At 42.6% G+C, this 27569-nt stretch overlaps 1 protein-coding gene across 1 annotated transcript in view; it reads left to right on the top strand.

The window, feature by feature from the left end:
• The window catches only part of FREM2 (FRAS1 related extracellular matrix 2), a 145259-nt gene that overhangs the window by 54686 nt on the left and 63004 nt on the right, over positions 1 to 27569 (top strand). Inside the window, exons 3-4 of the mRNA XM_075265908.1 lie at positions 6338 to 6484; positions 15516 to 15746. Of these exons, the coding sequence (XP_075122009.1) occupies positions 6338 to 6484; positions 15516 to 15746 (378 nt within the window). The remainder of the gene's footprint in view (positions 1 to 6337; positions 6485 to 15515; positions 15747 to 27569) is intronic.

Below are 27569 nucleotides of genomic sequence, written 5' to 3'. Positions count from 1 at the left end.
ACCTTAAAACTCTGTCTATTTTTAACCATGAAAGTTTGGAGCGACCTCATAACATTATCCTATAATTTTGGTATTCAGTTTAGTGGTGTTATTGGTACTGACTCTTCTAACCTCAATAAAAAATAATAATTTGTGTGTGGCGTCTGATGACAGCTCTAATGTGGTCTGGACAATTGGCCAAGTCACTTTAGACATATAATTTGGATTATCCCATACCACAGACCATTCTTGGTCAGAAAGGGTCAGATGACCCTTGCTATTAGGATTAGTGTTTATTAATAGCTGGCTACTTTTTGGGGCATCTGATACAGCCTCCATCTTTACTAAATAAATATGCAGGCCCCAAGCATGAAAGACTGATTTTTTTCTTTGGGAAATAACTCTAAAATTATATAGGTACTGTCCTACCTAACCTCATGGACCATGTTGCTTCATTTCTTTGTTATTGTCTCAAAGCTAAAGACTATGGGAGCCTCCTCTAGTCTAGGGGTGGAAAAACCTGCAGCATGCAATGCCATTTTGTGTGGCCCCAACCATTTAGAAACCAACTTGGCTTGTCTGTGTCCCAATAGGTCTGAAGAACATGGCTGTCAAGGGCGGTTAGGTATTGTCTGTTCCTATGTTCTCAAAATGAAATCCCAATTAGTTGTCAAATGTCATAAATGTCCCTGATAAAACCCCTTAAATCTTTAAGGTGGTCCTTGGGAGTGATATAATCCAGCTGAGGCCTTGGACCGGAAAAGGTTCTACAACCCTACTCAGGTATATTGATGGACCAGTGCAGGGGCGTAACTATTGGGGTAGCAGCAGTAGCCTCTGCCACGGGGCCCGGGACATTAGGCGGCCCGGCGGGCCCCTTATGTTACCTGCTGGAGTCATATGTTCGCCCTGGGGCCCTGCCATTCCTAGTTACGACACTGGACCAGTCAGATTCTGCAAGTCGTCTATAACCAATTTTTGGGGACAGTTGTGGTGTATCCAAGGCATTATGCTCTGTACATGTATGTTTATGACTCCATAAAATGCTCTCTTTGTATGGCACCGTATTACAGAGACATTCTCCTAAAGAGCATTGCAATGTAGGGAGGTCCAGTAGGGCACCTTACTGTTCTATGAGTACTCCACACAACCTGGGGCCTGTTTGGAATCGTAATATGTCCTTGTGCATGAGCCCTAAAGCAAATAAATGAAGCTCAATCCATCTAATATACCCAAAACGAACACTGCCGAACATATATTTTGGAAATACAATTTTTAAGATCACAATTTTCTCCATCATCATTAGGCCCCGTTCACACAGGGCACAGGACCATGTATTTTGGTCCTGATTTTGATGCAGGAGTAGGCCCGATGAATAGGACCAGCCCAGAGGGTGCTGCCGCGATGCGAACGCCGCGGCTGAATCAGCCATGAAGACCACCTGAAGAAAGGGAAGCTCGCTTCTTTGTTCTGCTAGCAGGAACAAACCGCTAGCGGAAAGAAGAAAGCTAGCGGTCTGCATAGACTTCTATTGTGAGGGGACGGAAGATATAATCCACATCTTAAGATATGTAAAACACATATTACTTAAAGAGTTTATAAAGTTTTTAAAAAAAATCATGGATACTAAAAAAAAAGGTGCCAAATCTGTACACAGTTTGTGTGGTTTTCCAGCTCAGTCCTATTCACTTTAATGGAGTCGAGCTGCAATACCAGACACAACCTTTACACATGTGTGGTGCTGTTTCTGAATGAATGCAACAGTTTTTTTCTAATCCTGACAATAGCTGTAAAAAAAATCTTGTACTGGCCTGACATAATGGGCTGAAGAACAGTTTCCGAGGAGCGCGTCTATTCAAGCATTATTAAAAATTAAGTAGTCAAGATTACACGGCGTAATTAATCTGAAATAAATTAAAAGTAAATGGAAAAGAACGAGTGTGGTATTCATGTGTTCTTTTGCCAAAGTACTGCGAAAAGCGAGGATAAAATACTTAATATCTCTAAAATTCCTCAGTAAGATTAATTTTTTTTCCTGGCATTTGGCTGCTAGCAAGCATCAATTTTATTTTTTGGTTCATAATTGGGAATAAATTACTCACCAAAGGAAGGGATCCTAGATATGATCCGGGGGGTAGCAATAGGTTGCGTAGCGTATGCCGCTTCATCTGGGCACTGGAATCTAGGGGGGCCTAGAAGTGTCCTATTGCCCAATATGAAGAGACTATAAATCATGTGAAAGTGAAAGTTTGAGGCCCTATTACAGATATTTCTGTGGGGCCTTGAAAATTAAAGTAATACGGTCCTTGTAAAATGATGTACAGGGATCAGAAAACACGGGATCAGACATATTGAAATTCAACATGCCTGATCCGTCTTTCCCACAATATAGTCTGCCTGGGAAATGTAGGGCTAATCCCATTAAAATCTGTGAATTTGGATAACGCTATTCTAATGTGTATGACCATCCTAAATTAGTCTGTCAAAATCTCAATATTGATGGCTCTTCGACTGCATAGCCCACCAATATCAGATCTATGGAGGTCCGATCTCATTGCATCCACCAGTCAGCTCTTTGAAGGGGCAGGTGCTTGAGTGCCCACTACAACCTCTTCATTGTTTACAGTGGTCCATAAAACCCTCATGGAACCCCCTTAAAAGGAGTCTGTTAAATTGAACATGACGAAATGAGGAGATTTAGGCCTGGTTCACATCTGCGTTCAGTATTAAGTTTGGGGAGTCCACTTGGGACCCCCTCCAAAGGAATACTGAACGCATTGACAAGCAGTGAGCAATGAAAGCACACGGACCCCATAGACTATAATGGGGTCCATGTGTTTTCCGTGCGGTGTCTGCACGAGTCATGCCGAGAGAAAACTACTTCATGAACTACTTTCCTCTCCACATGACTTGTGCGGACACCGTGCGGAAATCACATGGACCCCATTATATTCTATGGAGTCCATGTGTTTTTATTGCTCACTGCTTGTCAATATGTTCGATAGATTTCCAGACAATATAATGAGTAAAAAATCTCACTCACTGGGGTATCCCTTTAAAATATCTTAATAATAATAATTTTAATTGATCGGGAAAAAACTATATACTACAGAGATTGAAACTGCCTGTGTAAGTGAAGACTACTTCTCCAGCGGAGGACTACGTGTGTTTCGACTGTTCTTTTCCAATTATCCAGTGAATTGTTGGGTGAAGCAACCTATGCTCATTCCTCGGCATGTCCTTGTCAATCCAGTACTTAATCCTGTTCACCACACTTTTTTCAGCTGTCAGGTATGTTCCTATACTCTCACGTTGTCACCCAGGCAGTCAGGCCTTGTTTTCATATCCAGTAATCTGACAGCGTGCAGGAAATAGTCTGGCGCCACCAGAGGAATTACACCAGTGTGTGACTATATGCCCGGAGGCCATGAGGTTTATTTTAAGAATGCACATCCAGTTTTCCAACAGTGCGCTTGTAGCTGCAGGCAGTGTATTTATAGAGTCCCGAGCCAGGTGTTTGTCAAAAAAAAAAAAAGAAAACCCCACACACGTAGGGCGTGGATCCTAGTGACAAATGACTGCACTGCTTATTGTTTTAGCGCCCAAACATGTCTGCTCTACCTGCCTTGTGGTTTCATTGCAATAGTGATCGAGGTCAGCAGACATACAGATATATGAGAAGTCAGCTTGTCAGACGTAGCAGTGCTGAATCCATATATGCTACTAGAAAGAGGCTGGGTTGTTCTGGAAACCTGGAGTAAAGCTCTGATGTGTAGTACTGTGTGCTGAGCTGTGTATCTAATCCCCTGATGTGTGATGGTGTATGCTGACCTGTGTATCTAATCCTCTGATGTGTGATACTGTGTGCTGAGCTGTGTATCTAATCTTCCGATGTTTGTACTGTGTGCTGAACTGTGTATCTAATTCTCCTATGTGTTATAGTGTGTGCCGAGCTGTTCATCTAATCCTCTGACGTGTGATACTGTGTGCTGAGCTGTTTATCTAATCCTCTGATTTGAGATACTGTGTGCTGAGCTGTGTATCTAATACTCTGTGTGCTGACTTGTGTATCTAATCATCTGCTGTGTGATACTGTGTGCTGAGCTGTGTATCTAATCCCCTGATGTGTGATGGTGTATGCTGAGCTGTGTATCTAATTCTCCTATGTGTTATAGTGTGTGCCGAGCTGTTCATCTAATCCTCTGACGTGTGATACTGTGTGCTGAGCTGTTTATCTAATCCTCTGATTTGAGATACTGTGTGCTGAGCTGTGTATCTAATACTCTGTGTGCTGACTTGTGTATCTAATCATCTGATGTGTGATACTGTGTGCTGAGCTGTGTATCTAATCCCCTGATGTGTGATGGTGTATGCTGAGCTGTGTATCTAATTCTCCTATGTGTTATAGTGTGTGCCGAGCTGTTCATCTAATCCTCTGACGTGTGATACTGTGTGCTGAGCTGTTTATCTAATCCTCTGATTTGAGATACTGTGTGCTGAGCTGTGTATCTAATACTCTGTGTGCTGACTTGTGTATCTAATCATCTGATGTGTGATACTGTGTGCTGAGTTGTGTATCTAATCCCCTGATGTGTGATGGTGTATGCTGAGCTGTGTATCTAATCCTCTGTGTGCTGACCTGTGTATCTATTCATCTGATGTGTGATACTGTGTGTCCATGTGTCTGTGTACCTAAACTCCTGGGTAATGGATGAGCATTTCCATAGGCCGTCAGTACTCAGAGAGAGAGACCATATCTGGCCATCATGTGTTGGTATTCCACACTGAATAAAAAAGCCCAGCACCTTGAGAAAAATAAGAGTATTGTGCATTAGATGTCTTTTTACAGTGAGACCCTATAAGTGACGGATATAACTATATGGTATTCATCACAAGCTTTGGTTGCCCTGAGAGTATAGACCTGATGGCCGGCTCTACCGCAATGTATAACAGCCTTACAATAAAATGCAGCTGGTGACCTTTTTTATCTGTATACGGGCTGCGTCTCGCGTCCTCTTGGTTCCTTCCGACACACCAGCTGATACATTTCATGATTAGATAATCCCCCCACCCTATTTCAATTAGAAGAGCCTCTACAAATCCTCTTTCCGGTGAAGATAAAGGGAGCAGTGATGCACATCTCACCTTCTACTAAGAATCTCAATCAATGAGGCCAAAAAGATATTTCTTGTGTTTCAAGTTCCTCAGATAAGATTATTTATCATCATTCATTTATCAAAGCAGCTTTAACGTTACAGAGATCACAGAGGACAGAGTTATGTGGCGGTCAGTGGGCAGAGGACTGGGCCGCAGTACAAGTTCTTCCGTAAAATAACATCAATACATCATTTTTTTAAAAACAAATTTTGCTTTGAAGTATTTTGTGATATATACTTAGATTTCCTGGCAAACTATATTGGTGCATTGGTAACATCGGGTACATTGGTGCCCACTAGGCACCATTTATAAAAAACAAAAAACTTGAAAGTCTTCAGTAGGTGATACCTTTTTTAATGGCTAACTCATAATGATAGATTATAACGTTTCGAAGCTCTCGGCTTTTTCTTCAGATATAACTAAGAACAATTTCTGAAGGCTGCATATTTATGTACAACAGGACATATAGGGATAGAATTTTAGGAGGGAGGGGGGAAGAGGCTTATTGGTATGTACAAATAAACAAATCCGCAGTTCCCAGGTTCTTATCAGTTCAGAGTGTCTTTATGGTTTTCTCAGTTCAGTGATTTCTGTAGGATGCCATGAACCCATGTGAAAAGTTCATTCCATTCTCCAGAGTGTTAAATAAGGTCATGCATTTGTACTCATAAATCCGTCTGTTCTTCCTGGATTTAAAATTCCCTTAGTTATATCTGAAGAAGAAGCTGAGAGCTTCGAAACGTTATAATCTGTCATCATTATGAGTTAGCCATTAAAAAAAGGTATCGACTACTGAAGACTTTCAAGTTTTTTGTTTTTTATATTTCCTACCCACTGGCTAACACGGTACAAAAACAACATTTTCCTTATAGGCACCATTTACAACAGGAGATACACAGGATGTTTCGGTATCACAGAGGTGCACAGATTTATCATTCTGCAGGCGGCTTTAGGTAGTTCATACAGTGCATATTTTTCTGCTCCATATTTTTAAGTGACATAAGAAACATTGTCCATGTGGAAGTTGTTGACAGCACCGAGTGGCTCTCACTTTTGTGAATATAGCCTGTCAACACATGATGTGCCTGGCCATTCATTTGAATGACAACCATATAATACTACATTTGATCACAGATCTCTAAGCCATATTCCAATCTTTAAAACTAAAATTTGACTTCTTTTATATCTTTATATTTTCCAGGAGGAAATAAACTAAAGAATCAGCATTTTCGCCTCAACTGGGCTTGGATCTCTATAGAGAAGGAGCACTATGTGGTGAATGAAGATGCCAAACATCTAGAGATTATCCTGAAACGTAGAGGATATCTGGGAGAAACATCATTTGTTAGTAAGTTATTGTTACTCTGTGTTTTTGAAGTTTGTAATGACATAACTCTTATCATCATTAATGGGATAACTCATCCTCATTGTTAATGAGATAACGCTCTTCGTCATCATCATTGTTAATGGGATAACACTCATCATTATTGTTAAAGACAACTAACTTCCATCAGTGATGGATTAAACTTAAAAAAGATCTTGGGCTGTTCCTAAATGTACAACCCTTCACTCTATTTCCACCGCTGCCCTGACCCACCATGTCTATAGTCCACATCATCTTTCTGTGCTAGCATTAAGTGACAATTGGGCGTTACCATTCCTCTTGCCAAAGGGCTGTGTCACTTCACAATGACAGGGGCAGATATACTAGTACTATTTTCATCCACCCTATAAATATAGAAGAAGAGGATATGTTAGGCTACATTCCTTAACTACAGTGGGAAAAATAAGTACACTGTCTACCAATAAGTATTTGGACACTTATGCAAAAGAAGAAATCTGCAGTCGTGATGTACGTCACGCCTTCTGCCATTAAATAGGAAACAGCATTGGCATTAGTTGCATGCAAGATGCCACGAAGTGCAGAGTTGTCGATGTCGAGAAAGGGGTAATTGTAGGGTACCACAGAAATGGTCGCTCTTTAAGGGACATAGCAAGCAAACTGAATTACCCAAAATCGACAGTGGCCTATGTGATTACGAAGGTGAACGGTGATTGTCAGAATGTGCCTCGAATTGGCAGACCCCCGAAACTGGGAGATAGAGACCGACGAGTGCTGGCCAGAGAAACCGCACCCAACCGATGGCTCACATACACCAGGAGTGTCACCAGGCATCCGGGAGTATTGTGTCGCTCAATACCATCCATAAGGAAGTATCTGCTGGGGTCAACCAACTATTGTATATGAAGAAATGTTGTTTTTCTATTCTACCACAGGTGTCCAAATACTTATTGGTCGACAGTGTATTTGATACACTGGCAATTTTGCAAGTTTATCCACCTACAAAGAATGGAGAGGTCTGTAATTTTTATCATATATATACTTCAAATGTGAGAGGCAGAATAAAAACAAAAAAAATCCAGAAAATAACATTGTATGATTTTTAAAGAATTAATTTAAATTTTATTTCATGAAATACTTATTTGGTCATCGACCAACCAGTAAGAATTCCGTCTCTCACAGACCTGTTAGTATTTCCTCCTCTGCGCTCATTACCTGTATTAATTTACCTGTATAATAGACACCTGTCCACACAGTCAATCACACTCCAAATTCTCAACCACGGTCAAGACCAAAGAGCTGTCTAAGGACACCAGGGACAAAACTGGGATGCGCCAAGCTGGGATGGGCTATAGGACGAAAGGCAAGCGGCTCGGTGAGAAGGCAACAACTGTTGGCGCAATTATTAGAAAATGGAAGAAACATAAGATCATTGTCAATCTTCCTTGGTCTGGGACTCCATGCAAGATCTTGCCTAAGGAATCAGTCCAGAACTGCAGAGGAGGACCTGGTCAATGACCTGAAGAGAGCTGAAACTACAGTCTCCAAGATTATTGTTAGAAACACATGACAGCATCAGGAATTATAATCCTGCAGGGCACACAAGTTCCTTCTGCTCACGCCAGTACATGTCCAGGCCTGTTTGAAGTGTGCCAATGACCATGTGGCATGGGAGAAGGTCATGTGGTCAGATGAGACCAAAATATAAGTTTTTTTTGTATCATCTCCACTTACCATGTTTGGAGGAAGAAGAAGGATGAGTGCAAACAACCTCAAGAACACCACCCGTACCATGAAGCATGGGGGTGGAAACATCATACTTTGGGGGTGCTTTTCTGCAAAGGGGACAGGACGACTGCACTGTACTGACGGGAGGATGGATGGGGACATCTGTCGTGAGATTTTGGCCAACAACTTCCTTCCCTCAGTAAGAGTACTGAAGATGGGTCATGGCTGTGTCTTCAAGCATCACAATTACCCGAAACACACAGCCAAGACAACTAAGAAATGGCTCTGTAAGAAGCATTTCAAGGTTCTTGAGTGGCCTAGCCAGTCTGTAGACCTGAATGTAATCGAAAATCTTTGGAGGGAGCTGAAACACAATGTAGCCCAGCGAAAGACCCTGCTGCAGTATGTGCAAACTTGGTGAAGAAATACAGGAAAAGTCTAATTGCAAACAAAGGTTTTGATACTAAATATTAAGTTCTGTTTTTCTATTGTATCAAATACTTGCATGCAATAAGTTGCAAATTAATTATTTGAAAATCATGCAATTTCATTTTCTGGATCTTTTTTAGATTCTGTCTCTCATAGTTAAATTATATCTACGATAAAAATTAGACAGAATGACCTCTCCATTCTTAGTAGGTGGGACAACTTGCAAAATCACCAGGGTATCAAATCTTTACTTTCTCCACTGTATGTCTCACTAGCTCCTAATAATATAAGAGACTTGTTCACTATTATCGTCACCCCAGGCCAGGCACACCCCAATCAACAGTTGCCAACCAAGCAAATATAGACACCCGAACAGACCTAAATAAATCCAGACACCAGAACAGATGATCAGGTCTTGCAGATCATTGCACAAAGAAGTTGAAGTTGTATTGGCGTTTTCTGCAGTTATTTGAAGCAAAAACCACAGTAAGGGTGCATGCACACTACGTAACGCTGGGCGTGTATGAGAGCCGTACACGCCGGCGTTACAGCAGGGCTGCCGAACACTTCCCATTCACTTCAATGGGAGCGCTCGTAAACGCCGCTGTTACGAGCGCTCCCATTGAAGTGAATGGGAAGTGTTCGGCAGTCTGCTGTAATGCCGGCGTGTACGGCTCTCATACACGCCCGGCGTTACGTAGTGTGCATGCACCCTAAGATTGCATTATGTCTGAAGTCTCTTTGTTGAACTCCTGCTGATCTTTAATTGATGAGGGATAGGTCATCAATTATTTAGCCTGGAAAACCCCTTTAAGTATAACTAAATTCCCTCAACTGCTGCACTTCTAAGTCCAGGCTACAGCGGTTCCTGCAGTGTCATTCAGCTCTATATCAGATGACTGGAATATTGTAAATGAAATCATTAAGTTGCTGCAATGATAATCCTTACTTGCCTCTATAATGTGCCAAAATTTCAACTGCACAAGGGGTCATCTGAGTTTATTCTGTAGTGCAACTGAAGGCAGATCTCTTCTGTATACGGTCCAGCTAGTTTACTCACAGGTGGAGTATGTTGCAGTCTTCAGGCCACGTTCCAGTAATGTTCCATCTCATCATCGTCTCTGGCCTTGTCTCTGATTCTTTCCACTGCCACTCACTCTTGGGGTAGGCCTGGTTGTTCTAGTAAACAGCAGAAATGCTGATACTGTTAATAATAACCATCATCATATTTATTGTATAGGACTGACTATATTTATGGTTTGCACCAATTTGGTGTTTTGGCCAAGAATGCATGTGTTCTTGAAAGAGTTATGCCATGAAAAATATCTATCCCCTATCTAGTCGATTGGTGGGGATCTGAGCATGGAGACTCCCAACGATGCTGAGAATGGGGGTGTTTTACTCCTGGCTGTGGTAGCCCCCCTGCTATATGGGGCCATCTGTGTTCTCATCCAATTCAATAGATACATGGATATAGCCAAATTCTGTACTTTTAAGTGAATGTTAGCTTGGATGTGTCCGTTCCAGAAAAGGGCAAACCTACATTCAGTCTGGCTGTGATCAGTCTCACTGTAGGGGTAAACACCCCTGTTCTCAGGATCAGTGGGGGTCTCAGTGGTCAGATCCCCACCGATCAGCTTGATAGAACTAATAGAGAATTAAAATCCTTTGTTCCCCATAAATCAGCACCACCAGAGGTGTTAAGTCAGGTTCACAAAGGGTTTCTTGGTCAGGATTTTCATGCGGAATCCATGTCAAAATCCGGCACAAAAAATGCCTCCCATTAACCTCAATGGGTTCCTTTTTCCGCGAGCGGTTTGTTTCCACTCGCAGAAAAAAGTATCGACATGTCCTTTCTTGAGGTGGAAGCGGCTGCAGAGTCCGTGGTGCGACACCTTCCTCCCAACTAGGCCCATTCATTTGGGCCTAATCTGGAGCAGAATTCCGCGACTGGATGCCAGTGCACTCCGCGTCAAAATCTGGTCTAAAAAAAAACTCGTGTGAATCCGGCTTAAGACAACCTCTTATCCCTGTACAGTATGCTTATGGGAGAGTTGAAGAAATGACAGTTTGCCAAGACTTGACCATGCTGAATCTTAATGTGTTAGTTAAAATTTGCCCTACCATAATGCACTGCTCAATGGTAAAAGTAAATTTGCAGCATGGTAAAAAAAAAAAACCCAGTACAAGTAGATCAAAGTTACTCAACTTTTATCTTTCCTTTATCTATGTAAGGCTGCATGCACACAGAGTTACGCCGGGCTTGTAAAAATACTCATTCACAGCCGTACACGCGAGCGCTGCGGACAGCTCCCGAACACTTCCCATTCACTTTAATGGGAGCGCTCGTAATGCCGGCGTTACGAGCGCTCCCATTGAAGTGAATGGGAAGTGTTCGGGAGCCGTCCACAGCGCTCGCATGTACGGCTGTGAATGAGTATTTTTACAAGCCCGGCGTAACTCTGTGTGCATGCAGCCTAATGCTGTAACACTTCTCTTTTAAGAGAGTCTTTAATATCCGCACTATTTTATCATGCTCTATCTAAAGCTGCATCTCCATAAAGCAATCTTAATAACTCGGTCACAGAAAGGTTATTCCTAAAAACGTCCTCTAGTGGAGTTATTTAGGGTTGTGGAGAAACAGATCTGACTTATATTCTGTGAATGACTAGAGGAAGTTATGTGTTGCTTAAGAGTTTGGTATTTAATGTCATACCAGGCAGAGTTACTATTAGAAATCAGATTATCTTACCGTAGTATCACAAAGTAAAAATATTCTTCTTATACGCCCTGAAAGATGTCCTAGTCGTATATTACGGTAAGCTGAATGTGGATGAATTAAAGGGGATGTCCAGGCTTTAAGTGGATTTTTGACCCAAAAGCCTATGTTTCAATCAGATGGGGGCTTATTTTGTGTGTCCTTTGTTCCTATAATTGGCGACATCCCATGAGTCAACACGTGTTAACATTTCTTGTAATTTATCAGCTTAGCTTCTGGAACCTCCTTAGCAGTAAAGATCCTAAGGATTCTAAATATGCAAAGGAGTAACATGAAGCTTCTGGGCCCCAGTGTAAAATCTGTACCAGATACCCCAACTATAATGTATTGTGTATAGTACTGGTATCCTCATATTGGTAGGAGACACCATACAGGCTCCTTAAGGCTCTTGGGCCAAGATGTGATGGCACCTCCCAAGTTACGCCCCTAGTGGTATGAATAAGTGTCATAGTCTACAGTCACTATGCAGCGCCGCACCTCCCATGAAGCGACCGCTTCAGGCGGCGCTATGCCAGGGCCCCGGGGAGGGCGGCATTTTTGCTGACCTTAGCTAGTCCAGGACAATCTGTCCTGTACTGGCTTAGGGTCACCGCTCGCTGCGCTCGTCCCTGCCCCCTTTGCGCGGCCCCGCCCCCTCCACTCCACGCCCCCTCCTCCGGGGGGGGGGGGGCTTTCTGACCTCCGCCTCAGGCAGCAGAAACTCATGGTTCACCCCTGACATCATCATTCATAGTGCCTGGCTATTTCCATCAGTCCCGTTGAATGGCTTGAGAAGACACATGCATTACCACACTGACATTTAAATAACTCTGGACCCCAATTTTGGAAATCGATGCCAGGTCTTTGACTAGGTTCTCATTTGCGGCTGTTTCACCTTCTTGGTTTCTGTCCCCGAATCAGCTAGCCATTTCTCTCTGATGGGTGCGGGACCCTCTTAGGGACATACATCACCCCCACAGACCACATCCAGAAATCTCATCAATAAAACGATACTGGGGTACTGCAGGGTGGAGGGTCCTACAAACTAAACAATTGTTGTATATGACTACGCACATACTATATTTAGTATTCCGCAGGAATATATTTTCTGATTATAAACCAACGTAAAGAAATAATCACAGCAGAGCAATGAATTCCACTCCGTGAAGTGTATAAACCGTGCCCAAAGGTATAAGACTACAACAAAGGCCAGCATGACATAAGCGCTTGTCAGCCATGCTGCCTGGAGCGGATTTCACCAAGTTGTAACAGACTCCTTAGCCCCCCTTGCACTGACTACTGTACTTCTTTTCAGTCTGTTGGCAGTCAAAGTTGATACGGGAGGTGTTGAAAACTAATCGGTCTCCAATGAGCCAAATGGTAAAAATGAGCGCACTATCCTGTTCTACAGACTGACATTTATTTTTGGCTACTGCTGTGTGTTTTTGATCACATTCTGTTAACAGGATAACAAACGATAATAGAACGGAAGAAAAAAAAGCTCTGCTTATCCTCACAAGATATATATATATATATATATATATATATATATATATATATATATATATATATATATATATAATAAGATCTTGCCGCATAGGATTCCAACAGGATCAGTGCTAGCCCAAGAAAGTCGACCAAGGCATTCGCAGATATCGAAAAACACAAACTATAGGCAGCACTGCAAATATAGTTGTAGGGAATAAAGGGGGCACTAGAGTACCCCTCTTCCTTCTACACCTATATCTGGAGTGCTGTCTAAAGTTTGTGTCTGTATATGTAAATTTATATGTAAATACCTTTATAGAAGATCTGTCAGCACTCCAGACTTGTCTGACTTAGTACAAAAAATTGCGTGTCCCTATAATTAAAAAAAAATCAGGAACATCTTTTTTTTGTTAACTTCTGTGGGATGTTTTGGGCCTCTTTAACTATTTTTAGAAATGTATTAATACATTGATAACTGGGAGATACCACTTGGGTTTTGTGTTCCTATACAATTCAATAAATGCTGACATTATCAGACTACGTAAGGTCATATCAGCTGCTTTGACATTAGGAACGGCAATGCCAAGTTATTGATTTATTTGCAGGAGGATTAACAGAGGAACAAGACAACACAGAGATCTAAGAAAACATGTCCTAGAATTGTTATATATTGTGAAAACAAGTATTTGTAGATGTGTGAAGAGAGGCAACTGGTCAACTTTAGCAATAATAGTGCACCAGTGTATGTAGATAGATAGATAGATAGATAGATAGATAGATAGATAGATAGATAGATAGATAGATAGATAGATATTGAAAGCCCCCATCCTTATGTGTTGTAGTTGTGCACTTGACTACAGTTTTTTTCTATACATGGTGCGGTTTTGACACATTGTGAAATTTTCTGCGCTATCTGATGCCACGTTGAAGGAATTTCACACCCTATAAATTGACCTCTTCCCCCACCAAAAAAAAAAAGAGAGAAATGGTTCATTGAATATTTTCTTCTAAAATGCATTTTATGTTAAAAAATGAAGATTGCCAAGTAGTGCTTGAGGGATTATATGACTAGAGATAGAGCTAACGCTCAGGAAAGCTTCGTGGTAGAGATATCAGGACAATACATGTTATTATATAGTGAGGCCACATAGATTTACATGTTTCTCTATCTCCTTCTTATGTGGCTATACTCTGCCAGAAATTCCTCGGGTCATTTGACGGTGACAGTTCTATAAAAATATCTGTGTGTCACCGGGTGGCCGGCGGTGCCCTTATCAATTAGTATCCATTGCATTGTGTTTGCCAAATCGTGACAAAAATATATATTTACAGAGGAGCCATTAACTATTTCTTGTCTTTCTTTGTGACTACTGTGCGTAGTATAAATCGCACTGGGCTGGCTACTGTTCATCCTACCAGTTATTACTCTGTATGTTACCATAGACTATGTGCACACGGCCATAAGCAAGGTACACCATGAGGCAAAATATTCTACCTAAATGTTCCCTGTTGAGTGCCAATATTACAATTTTACATTGACCAGAGCTGTAACTAGGTGTTCCTTCACTTGGGCAAAGGTTCAGTTCAGTGCCCCAAATCTGTATCTAGCTATATAAAAGCGACTTCCACCAGCACCCAGGGATCATGTCCCCCCTTCCCAGCTACATCCCTACTAGAGATGAGTGAGTAATATTCGATCAAGTAGGTATTCCATCAAATAGTCGAATATTGAGGTCTACTCGAATCGAATTTCGACTTTTCGAATATTTCACTACTCGCTCATCTCTACTGTATACGGTTTTTTTTTAATGCCTACGTTGTCCTAGTTCCTGTCCCACCTCCCCTGCACAGTTATTGGTGTAAAAAAAAGCGCCAGGGAAGGTGGGAGGGGAATTGAATTTTTACTGTGTTTACCGCGTGGTATTCAACCGAGTACGAGTATTTGGAATACCGTAGTATTCAAATACCTACTTGATCGAGTACTACTCACTCATCTCTAATCCCTACATCCAGCGGTGCCAGGGTTCCCATTTACATGGTGGAATCTTCTGCTGATTTTCCAGAGAATTCCACCCCACAAATCGACACCTTAATTCTGCCTTACAATGTTTTCAATGGGATGCAGAGATCAGAGCAGGGATTCTGCGTCAGATTCAGCCACGGAGTCCACGGCTTGAGTCTATTCATTTGTGGTGGGAAGCCGCAATGTAATGCTGAGATGGGGGCAGAAAATTAAGACAAATCCAACAAGGCCTAAGTGCTCCTCAGCAAGGCACAGCTTTCCTCCTGCAAGCCAAATCCCTCCAGTATGTATAAAGTCCATAGAATTTTGCATTTAACATTAGGGGATTATCCCTAGCAGGAAAGACCATAGAGTCTTTTCACCAAGGCATGATGGGTTTGGAAAAATCACCTCTAAGTTCCCGAAAATAAGTTAGCTTTTAGGGAAAACATATGAGTTCTTTTAATTAGCTAAAATGACCATTAGCATCACATGAGTCCCTTCATTGTCAGCACCTTGTTCTACATCCTGATGATACGTGATGATGAATGAATCTCGGTAATTGTCCATTAACATTCTCTCCTACTGAGATTGAACATTCCTAACATTTCTCAATATGGCTTCCTCTGCAGGTATTGGCACTGTAGATGGGACGGCAGAAAAGGACAAGGACTTTAGAGGAAAGGCCCAGAAACAAGTGCAGTTTAACCCTGGGCAGACCACAGCAACATGGAGAGTGCGGATCATGACCGATGGGGAATATGAACAGTCCGAAACCTTCCAGATTGTCTTGTCAGAGCCTGTCATGGCGGCACTTGAATTCCCAGAAGTGGCAACGGTGGAGATTATTGACCCTGGAGATGGTATAGTTATTTAATCGTCCATTTATTTAGCATTGTATACATTTTATTTGCTGTTTGTTTATGGGAGGATGTCTCAAGAGGTTATCTTGTTTGGACCATCTCTTCGTATTCTCCAGTGATAAACAGGCCTCTGGTTTTTAAGTGTTCCACTGCAGGAGAAACGTAGCATTATACCATTATGGAGGACACAGATATGCTGGATCCTCGAAAAGAGACTCTTTTTAGCAAATCTGGGATCCTCTCTATTATCTGAGAATTCCCTAATAGTGTATTTTATATTTGGATAGCTAAAGTAGAAAACCCATTTAAAGTAAACCTGTTAGATGATTGTGTTGTCCTATCTGACAGCAGAATATGAAAGAGGGAGAAAAGCTGAACTCTGCGAGATATGGGACTTAAGACTATATAGTAAATCCTGATAGGACTCCTAGGAAAGATAGTGAGAGTCCTGATAACCCCAGTGCAGCCTTCTGTGTTGATATAGGGAAACATGCAAATGTTATAAACATATATATCACAGAACTCAGCTTCTAATAAACCTTATATATATCACAAAGCTCAGCTTCTCTCCCCATCATATAAACCTATATATCACAGAGCTCAGCTTTTCTCCTCTATCAAATAACCCTATATATCACAGAGCTCAGCTTCTCTCCTCTATCATATAACCCTATATATCACAGAGCTCAGCTTCTCTCCTCTATCATATAACCCTATATATCACAGAGCTCAGCTTCTCTCCTCTATCAAATAACCCTATATATCACAGAGCTCAGCTTCTCTCCTCTATCATATAACCCTATATATCACAGAGCTCAGCTTCTCTCCTCTATCATATAACCCTATATATCACAGAGCTCAGCTTCTCTCCTCTATCATAAAACCCTATATATCACAGAGCTCAGCTTCTCTCCTCTATAATATAACCCTATATATCACAGAGCTCAGCTTCTCTCCTCTATCATATAACTCTATATATCACAGAACTCAGCTTCTCTCCTCTATCATATAACCCTATATATCACACAGCTCAGCTTCTCTCCTCTATCATATAACCCTATATATCACAGAGCTCAGCTTTTCTCCTCTATCATATAACCCTATATATCACAGAGCTCAGCTTCTCTCCTCTATCATATAACCCTATATATCACACAGCTCAGCTTCTCTCCTCTATCATATAACCCTATATATCACAGAGCTCAGCTTCTATCCTATAACCCTATATATCACAGAGCTCAGCTTCTATCCTATATCCCTATATATCACAGAGCTCAGCTTCTCTCCGCTATCCTATAACCCTATATATCACAGAGCTCAGCTTCTCTCCTCTATCCTATATCCCTGTATATCACAGAGCTCCGCTTCTCTCCTCTATCATATAACCCTATATATCACACACCTCAGCTTCTCTCCTCTCATATATCCCTATATATCATAGAGCTCAGCTTCTCTCCTCTATCATATAACCTATATATCACAGAGCTCAGCTTCTCTCCTCTATCATATAACCCTATATATCACAGAGCTCAGCTTCTCTCCTCTATCATATAACCCTATATATCACAGAGCTCTGCTTCTCTCCTCTATCATATAACCCTATATATCACACAGCTCAGCTTCTCTCCTCTCATATAACCCTATATATTACAGAGCTCAGCTTCTCTCCTCTATCATATAACCTATATATCACAGAGCTCAGTTTCTCTCCTCTATCATATAACCCTATATACCACAGAGCTCAGCTTCTCTCCTCCATCATATAACCCTATATATCACAGAGCTCAGCTTCTCTCCTATATCCCTATATATCACAGAGCTCAGCTTCTCTCCGCTATCCTATAACCCTATATATCACAGAGCTCAGCTTCTCTCTTCTATTTTATAAACCTATATATCACAGAGCTCAGCTTCTCTCCTCTATCATATAACCCTATATATCACAGAGCTCAGCTTCTCTCCTCTATCATATAACCCTATATATCACAGAGCTCAGCTTCTCTCCTCTATCATATAACCCTATATATCACAGAGCTCAGCTTCTCTCTTCTATCATATAACCCTATATATCACACAGCTCAGCTTCTCTCCTCTATCATATAACCCTATATATCACAGAGCTCAGCTTCTCTCCTCTATCATATAACCCTATATATCACAGAGCTCAGCTTCTCTCCTCTATCATATAACCCTATATATCACACAGCTCAGCTTCTCTCCTCTATCATATAACCCTATATATCACACAGCTCAGCTTCTCTCCTCTATCATATAACCCTATATATCACACAGCTCAGCTTCTCTCCTCTATCATATAACCCTATATATCACAGAGCTCAGCTTGTATCCTATATCCCTATATATCACAGAGCTCAGCTTCTCTCCGCTATCCTATAACCCTATATATCACAGAGCTCAGCTTCTCTCCTCTATCCTATATCCCTGTATATCACAGAGCTCCGCTTCTCTCCTCTATCATATAACCCTATATATCACACAGCTCAGCTTCTCTCCTCTCATATATCCCTATATATCATAGAGCTCAGCTTCTCTCCTCTATCATATAACCTATATATCACAGAGCTCAGCTTCTCTCCTCTATCATATAACCCTATATATCACAGAGCTCAGCTTCTCTCCTCTATCATATAACCCTATATATCACAGAGCTCAGCTTCTCTCCTCTATCATATAACCCTATATATCACAGAGCTCAGCTTCTCTTCTCTATCATATAACCCTATATATCACAGAGCTCAGCTTCTCTCCTCTATCATATAACCCTATATATCACACAGCTCAGCTTCTCTCCTCTCATATAACCCTATATATTACAGAGCTCAGCTTCTCTCCTCTATCATATAACCTATATATCACAGAGCTCAGCTTCTCTCCTCTATCATATAACCCTATATACCACAGAGCTCAGCTTCTCTCCTCCATCATATAACCCTATATATCACAGAGCTCAGCTTCTATCCTATATCCCTATATATCACAGAGCTCAGCTTCTCTCCGCTATCCTATAACCCTATATATCACAGAGCTCTCCTTCTCTCCTCTATCATATAACCCTATATATCACAGAGCTCAGCTTCTCTCCTCTATCATATAACCCTATATATCACAGAGCTCAGCTTCTCTCTTCTATTTTATAAACCTATATATCACAGAGCTCAGCTTCTCTCCTCTATCATATAACCCTATTTATCACAGAGCTCAGCTTCTCTCCTCTATCATATAACCCTATATATCACAGAGCTCAGCTTCTCTCCTCTATCATATAACCCTATATATCACAGAGCTCAGCTTCTCTCTTCTATTTTATAAACCTATATATCACAGAGCTCAGCTGAAGGCAGTTCATCACTGACTAGGAACACCATGTTCAGCATCAAAAGTACAGGAATTTATAGAGGACCTTTCATGTCCTCGCAGATCAGCAGTATTCTATACCATTAGAAAACTGCCCCCAAACATCTATAGACAATTTAAGCTGTACTACAACATGGAGCTTTAGGTGTAATCAATTTTTATTAAGTTTTCAACATAGAACAAAACAAAGGCAAAACAAATACGAAAAACCGCAACCGCAAAACCGCAATGGCTTTGCAAATCGCAGCGTGTCCACGCTGCGATCTTTTCCGCAAAGTGGGGAGGGGATTCACATGAATCCCATCCACTTTGCCTGCACTATACATTTTCCCGCAGCGTCTCCTCTGCGAGCAAATCGCTGCGTTTACGTCCTGTGGGGCCCCGGTCTTATAGTCCCAAATGGCTTTTTCTTAATTATTGTGTAATTTGCGATATATACATTAATATATACCATATTTTTTATTGTTATTGAATTATTTAGCTTAGTTGAGATATTGTGGGAACTAAAACACCTATGGCTTCTTTCCTCCCCAGAAAGTAGTGCGAAAAGAAAAATGTCATGTTTAAGATGATACAGGAGAACTGGTTTGTGTAAGGTGATACATTTAGGAGTAAAGAAGTGATAAAATGATTGCTAAATGCATCTTAGTAGAGGTAACTGATAAAGAAGGCATTCGCTGGCAGGGGGCCCGCTCAACATCTGGTCTTTATTCTTCAACCTTACTCAGAAGGTGAAAGTTAAATGTCTTAGTCCTGTATTGGTATGACTTGTACTTGTAGGAGATACCACTGGATGTATTATTTTCCATTTTACAAGGCATCCGTAATTAATGGCCTGTCCTGGCATTCTATGAGATCATTTATGATTTATGATATCCACAGTTATTTAAAGGGGATTTCTACTTTTTGATATCTGAGTGATGATAAGCTAATCACAGAACCCCCAACGATCAGCTTCAGGCTACATGGAGGTGAACGTGTGCAATGGTCAGGTCCATAAAATGGCACAGACAGCACATGGATGATATCCGTGTGACACCTGTCCTTCCACAAATTAATGTCCTTCAATGGGCCACAAAATAGACAGAAATAGAACCTGTCCTGAAATTTGTGCACACAGCCCCTAACACTGACACCTGATAATATATGGGGTATGGACTATCCATGAAATATATGGCTAGCACGCTGAAAATGTACACGTTCCTGTGCGGGGAGCATTACTGTTAGCAAGTGTTCAGCTTTCCTATAGCACTACCATGGGATACACGAAGAATTAACCTCTAATATTCAGTCTCCAGTATCTAGGCTAGGCTATTCCTACGTGTTATTGAGAAAAAATGTCATTTTAATGATAGAATCCCTTTAATCAAGACTGTAAATTAGCTTCCCAGTTCAGTAATATCTTATGGTTTATATTGTACTTTTAGTTGTATTAAGGTCCGATATGCAGCACAGCTCATAAATCGTTGTTAAGTTGGCAAATATCGTATATACATAGTAAAAAAGTCATTACACTGTTTGTATAAACAACTTTCTGGAAAGCATTTTTATTGTGTAACTGGAGGCTGACAAGTATGTTTTCCTAGTACAAGCTGGCTGTCAGCATTAGTGTGACCCTGCTTATATTTCAGTCACTCATGGAATGTGCTACATTCTCGCCATAATACACGTGAAACCAGCTTCATCTCCTACTACAACTCACATGTCATAAAGACCACACGGGTCACGTACAAAATCTCCAAATTTGTAAATATAATATGCACATAAGTGTAGGCTAGATCTATATTCATACCATAGCAGTGGTGACAATTGCTTGTTTACTATTAATAATGTTTTTTGTTCATCTGAACTACCCCTACCTAATAGGGTCTAGAGACCTCACCTCCCCTGCCTATTAGAGTATATAGACCTCACTTCCCCTGCCTATTAGAGTATACAGACCTCACCTCCCCTGCCTATTAGAGTATATAGATGGTCTATATACTCTAATAGGCAGGGGAGGTGAGGTCTGTATACTCTAATAGGCAGGGGAAGTGAGGTCTATATACTCTAATAGGTAGGGGAGGTGAGGTCTATAATAGACCTCACCTCCCCTACCTATTAGAGTATATAGACCTCACTTCCCCTGCCTATTAGAGTATATAGACCTCACCTTCCCTACCTATTAGAGTATATAGACCTCACCTCCCCTGCCTATAAGGGTATAGAGACCTCACCTGCCCTGACTATTAGGGTATACAGACCTCCCCTCCCCTGACTATTAGGGTATACAGACCTCACCTCTCCTGTCTATTAGGGTATAGAGACCTCACCTCCCCTGCCTATTAGGGTATAGAGACCTCACCTCCCCTGACTATTAGGGTATAGAGACCTCACCTCCCCTGTCTATTAGGGTATACAGACCTCACCTCCCCTGTCTATTAGGGTATATAGACCTCACCTCCCCTGCCTATAAGGGTATAGAGACCTCACCTGCCCTGACTATTAGGGTATACAGACCTCACCTATCTTGTCTATTAGGGTATAGAGACCTCACCTCCCCTGACTATTAGGGTATACAGACCTCACCTCCCCTGTCTATTAGGGTATATAGACCTCACCTCCCCTGCCTATAAGGGTATAGAGACCTCACCTGCCCTGACTATTAGGGTATACAGACCTCCCCTCCCCTGACTATTAGGGTATACAGACCTCACCTCTCCTGTCTATTAGGGTATAGAGACCTCACCTCCCCTGCCTATTAGGGTATAGAGACCTCACCTCCCCTGACTATTAGGGTATAGAGACCTCACCTCCCCTGTCTATTAGGGTATACAGACCTCACCTCCCCTGTCTATTAGGGTATATAGACCTCACCTCCCCTGCCTATAAGGGTATAGAGACCTCACCTGCCCTGACTATTAGGGTATACAGACCTCACCTATCTTGTCTATTAGGGTATAGAGACCTCACCTCCCCTGACTATTAGGGTATACAGACCTCACCTCCCCTGTCTATTAGGGTATATAGACCTCACCTCCCCTGCCTATAAGGGTATAGAGACCTCACCTGCCCTGACTATTAGGGTATACAGACCTCACCTATCTTGTCTATTAGGGTATACAGACCTCACCTATCTTGTCTATTAGGGTATAGAGACCTCACCTTCCCTGACTATTAGGGTATAGAGACCTCACCTCCCCTGACTATTAGGGTATACAGACCTCACCTCCCCTGACTATTAGGGTATAGAGACCTCACCTCCCCTGACTATTAGGGTATATAGACCTCACCTCCCCTGACTATTAGGGTATAGAGACCTCACCTCCCCTGTCTATTAGGGTATACAGACCTCACCTCCCCTACCTATTAGAGTATATAGACCTCACTTCCCCTGCCTATTAGAGTATATAGACCTCACTTCCCCTGCCTATTAGAGTATATAGACCTCACCTCCCCTACCTATTAGAGTATATAGACCTCACCTCCCCTGCCTATAAGGGTATAGAGACCTCACCTGCCCTGACTATTAGGGTATACAGACCTCACCTCCCCTGTCTATTAGGGTATATAGACCTCACCTCCCCTGTCTATTAGAGTATATAGACCTCACCTCCCCTGCCTATTAGGGTATAGAGACCTCACCTCCCCTGACTATTAGGGTATAGAGACCTCACCTCCCCTGTCTATTAGGGTATACAGACCTCACCTCCCCTGTCTATTAGGGTATATAGACCTCACCTCCCCTGCCTATAAGGGTATAGAGACCTCACCTGCCCTGACTATTAGGGTATACAGACCTCACCTATCTTGTCTATTAGGGTATAGAGACCTCACCTCCCCTGACTATTAGGGTATACAGACCTCACCTCCCCTGTCTATTAGGGTATATAGACCTCACCTCCCCTGCCTATAAGGGTATAGAGACCTCACCTGCCCTGACTATTAGGGTATACAGACCTCACCTATCTTGTCTATTAGGGTATACAGACCTCACCTATCTTGTCTATTAGGGTATAGAGACCTCACCTCCCCTGACTATTAGGGTATACAGACCTCACCTCCCCTACCTATTAGAGTATATAGACCTCACTTCCCCTGCCTATTAGAGTATATAGACCTCACTTCCCCTGCCTATTAGAGTATATAGACCTCACCTCCCCTGCCTATAAGGGTATAGAGACCTCACCTGCCCTGACTATTAGGGTATACAGACCTCACCTCCCCTGTCTATTAGGGTATATAGACCTCACCTCCCCTGTCTATTAGAGTATATAGACCTCACTTCCCCTACCTATTAGAGTATATAGACCTCACCTCCCCTGCCTATAAGGGTATAGAGACCTCACCTGCCCTGACTATTAGGGTATACAGACCTCACCTCCCCTGTCTATTAGGGTATATAGACCTCACCTCCCCTGTCTATTAGAGTATATAGACCTCACCTCCCCTGCCTATTAGAGTATATAGACCTCACCACCCTGCCTATTAGAGTATATAGACCTCACTTCCCCTGCCTATTAGAGTATATAGACCTCACCTCCCCTACCTATTAGAGTATATAGACCTCACTTCCCCTGCCTATAAGGGTATAGAGACCTCACCTGCCCTGACTATTAGGGTATAGAGACCTCACCTCCCCTGACTATTAGGGTATACAGACCTCACCTCCCCTGTCTATTAGGGTATATAGACCTCACCTCCCCTGCCTATTAGAGTATATAGACCTCACCTCCCCTGCCTATTAGAGTATATAGACCTCACTTCCCCTGCCTATTAGAGTATATAGACCTCACCTCCCCTACCTATTAGAGTATATAGACCTCACCTCCCCTGCCTATAAGGGTATAGAGACCTCACCTGCCCTGACTATTAGGGTATACAGACCTCACCTCCCCTGACTATTAGATTATATAGACCTCACCTCCCCTGACTATTAGGGTATACAGAACTCCCCTCCCCTGACTATTAGGGTATACAGACCTCACCTCCCCTGTCTATTAGGGTATATAGAGCTCACCTCCCCTGTCTATTAGAGTATATAGACCTCACCTCCCCTGCCTATTAGAGTATATAGACCTCACCACCCTGCCTATTAGAGTATATAGACCTCACTTCCCCTGCCTATTAGAGTATATAGACCTCACCTCCCCTACCTATTAGAGTATATAGACCTCACTTCCCCTGCCTATAAGGGTATAGAGACCTCACCTGCCCTGACTATTAGGGTATAGAGACCTCACCTCCCCTGACTATTAGGGTATACAGACCTCACCTCCCCTGTCTATTAGGGTATATAGACCTCACCTCCCCTGCCTATTAGAGTATATAGACCTCACTTCCCCTGCCTATTAGAGTATATAGACCTCACCTCCCCTACCTATTAGAGTATATAGACCTCACCTCCCCTGCCTATAAGGGTATAGAGACCTCACCTGCCCTGACTATTAGGGTATACAGACCTCACCTCCCCTGCCTATTAGATTATATAGACCTCACCTCCCCTGACTATTAGGGTATACAGAACTCCCCTCCCCTGACTATTAGGGTATACAGACCTCACCTCCCCTGACTATTAGATTATATAGACCTCACCTCCCCTGACTATTAGGGTATACAGAACTCCCCTCCCCTGACTATTAGGGTATACAGACCTCACCTCTCCTGTCTATTAGGGTATACAGTCCTCACCTCCCCTGACTATTAGGGTATACAGACCTCCCCTCCCCTGACTATTAGAGTATATAGACCTCACCTCTCCTGTCTATTAGGGTATAGAGACCTCACCTCCCCTGTCTATTAGAGTATATAGACCTCACTTCCCCTACCTATTAGAGTATATAGACCTCACCTCCCCTGCCTATAAGGGTATAGAGACCTCACCTGCCCTGACTATTAGGGTATACAGACCTCACCTCCCCTGTCTATTAGGGTATATAGACCTCACCTCCCCTGTCTATTAGAGTATATAGACCTCACCTCCCCTGCCTATTAGAGTATATAGACCTCACCACCCTGCCTATTAGAGTATATAGACCTCACTTCCCCTGCCTATTAGAGTATATAGACCTCACCTCCCCTACCTATTAGAGTATATAGACCTCACTTCCCCTGCCTATAAGGGTATAGAGACCTCACCTGCCCTGACTATTAGGGTATAGAGACCTCACCTCCCCTGACTATTAGGGTATACAGACCTCACCTCCCCTGTCTATTAGGGTATATAGACCTCACCTCCCCTGCCTATTAGAGTATATAGACCTCACCTCCCCTGCCTATTAGAGTATATAGACCTCACTTCCCCTGCCTATTAGAGTATATAGACCTCACCTCCCCTACCTATTAGAGTATATAGACCTCACCTCCCCTGCCTATAAGGGTATAGAGACCTCACCTGCCCTGACTATTAGGGTATACAGACCTCACCTCCCCTGACTATTAGATTATATAGACCTCACCTCCCCTGACTATTAGGGTATACAGAACTCCCCTCCCCTGACTATTAGGGTATACAGACCTCACCTCCCCTGTCTATTAGGGTATATAGAGCTCACCTCCCCTGTCTATTAGAGTATATAGACCTCACCTCCCCTGCCTATTAGAGTATATAGACCTCACCACCCTGCCTATTAGAGTATATAGACCTCACTTCCCCTGCCTATTAGAGTATATAGACCTCACCTCCCCTACCTATTAGAGTATATAGACCTCACTTCCCCTGCCTATAAGGGTATAGAGACCTCACCTGCCCTGACTATTAGGGTATAGAGACCTCACCTCCCCTGACTATTAGGGTATACAGACCTCACCTCCCCTGTCTATTAGGGTATATAGACCTCACCTCCCCTGCCTATTAGAGTATATAGACCTCACTTCCCCTGCCTATTAGAGTATATAGACCTCACCTCCCCTACCTATTAGAGTATATAGACCTCACCTCCCCTGCCTATAAGGGTATAGAGACCTCACCTGCCCTGACTATTAGGGTATACAGACCTCACCTCCCCTGCCTATTAGATTATATAGACCTCACCTCCCCTGACTATTAGGGTATACAGAACTCCCCTCCCCTGACTATTAGGGTATACAGACCTCACCTCCCCTGACTATTAGATTATATAGACCTCACCTCCCCTGACTATTAGGGTATACAGAACTCCCCTCCCCTGACTATTAGGGTATACAGACCTCACCTCTCCTGTCTATTAGGGTATACAGTCCTCACCTCCCCTGACTATTAGGGTATACAGACCTCCCCTCCCCTGACTATTAGGGTATACAGACCTCACCTCTCCTGTCTATTAGGGTATAGAGACCTCACCTCCCCTGTCTATTAGAGTATATAGACCTCACCTCCCCTGCCTATAAGGGTATAGAGACCTCACCTGCCCTGACTATTAGGGTATACAGACCTCACCTCCCCTGACTATTAGATTATATAGACCTCACCTCCCCTGACTATTAGGGTATACAGAACTCCCCTCCCCTGACTATTAGGGTATACAGACCTCACCTCTCCTGTCTATTAGGGTATACAGTCCTCACCTCCCCTGACTATTAGGGTATAGAGACCTCACCTGCCCTGACTATTAGGGTATACAGACCTCACCTATCTTGTCTATTAGGGTATAGAGACCTCACCTCCCCTGACTATTAGGGTATAGAGACCTCACCTCCCCTGACTATTAGGGTATAGAGACCTCACCTCCCCTGACTATTAGGGTATAGAGACCTCACCTCCCCTGTCTATTAGGGTATACAGACCTCACCTCCCCTGTCTATTAGGGTATATAGACCTCACTTCCCCTGCCTATTAGAGTATATAGACCTCACCTCCCCTACCTATTAGAGTATATAGACCTCACTTCCCCTGCCTATAAGGGTATAGAGACCTCACCTGCCCTGACTATTAGGGTATACAGACCTCCCCTCCCCTGACTATTAGGGTATACAGACTTCACCTCCCCTGACTATTAGGGTATACAGACCTCACCTCCCCTGTCTATTAGAGTATATAGACCTCACCTCCCCTGCCTATTAGAGTATATAGACCTCACCACCCTGCCTATTAGAGTATATAGACCTCACTTCCCCTGCCTATTAGAGTATATAGACCTCACCTCCCCTACCTATTAGAGTATATAGACCTCACTTCCCCTGCCTATAAGGGTATAGAGACCTCACCTGCCCTGACTATTAGGGTATACAGACCTCCCCTCCCCTGACTATTAGAGTATATAGACCTCACCTCCCCTGCCTATTAGAGTATATAGACCTCACCTCCCCTGCCTATTAGAGTATATAGACCTCACCACCCTGCCTATTAGAGTATATAGACCTCACCACCCTGCCTATTAGAGTATATAGACCTCACCTCCCCTGTCTATTAGGGTATATAGACCTCACCTCCCCTGACTATTAGAGTATATAGACCTCACCTCCCCTACCTATTAGAGTATATAGACCTCA

Source organism: Leptodactylus fuscus, chromosome 2 (assembly GCF_031893055.1).
Source record: "Leptodactylus fuscus isolate aLepFus1 chromosome 2, aLepFus1.hap2, whole genome shotgun sequence".
Taxonomy (NCBI): Eukaryota; Metazoa; Chordata; class Amphibia; order Anura; family Leptodactylidae; genus Leptodactylus; species Leptodactylus fuscus.
The sequence above is the reverse complement of the archived record's forward strand: the minus strand, read 5'-3'. Positions and strand labels throughout refer to the sequence as shown.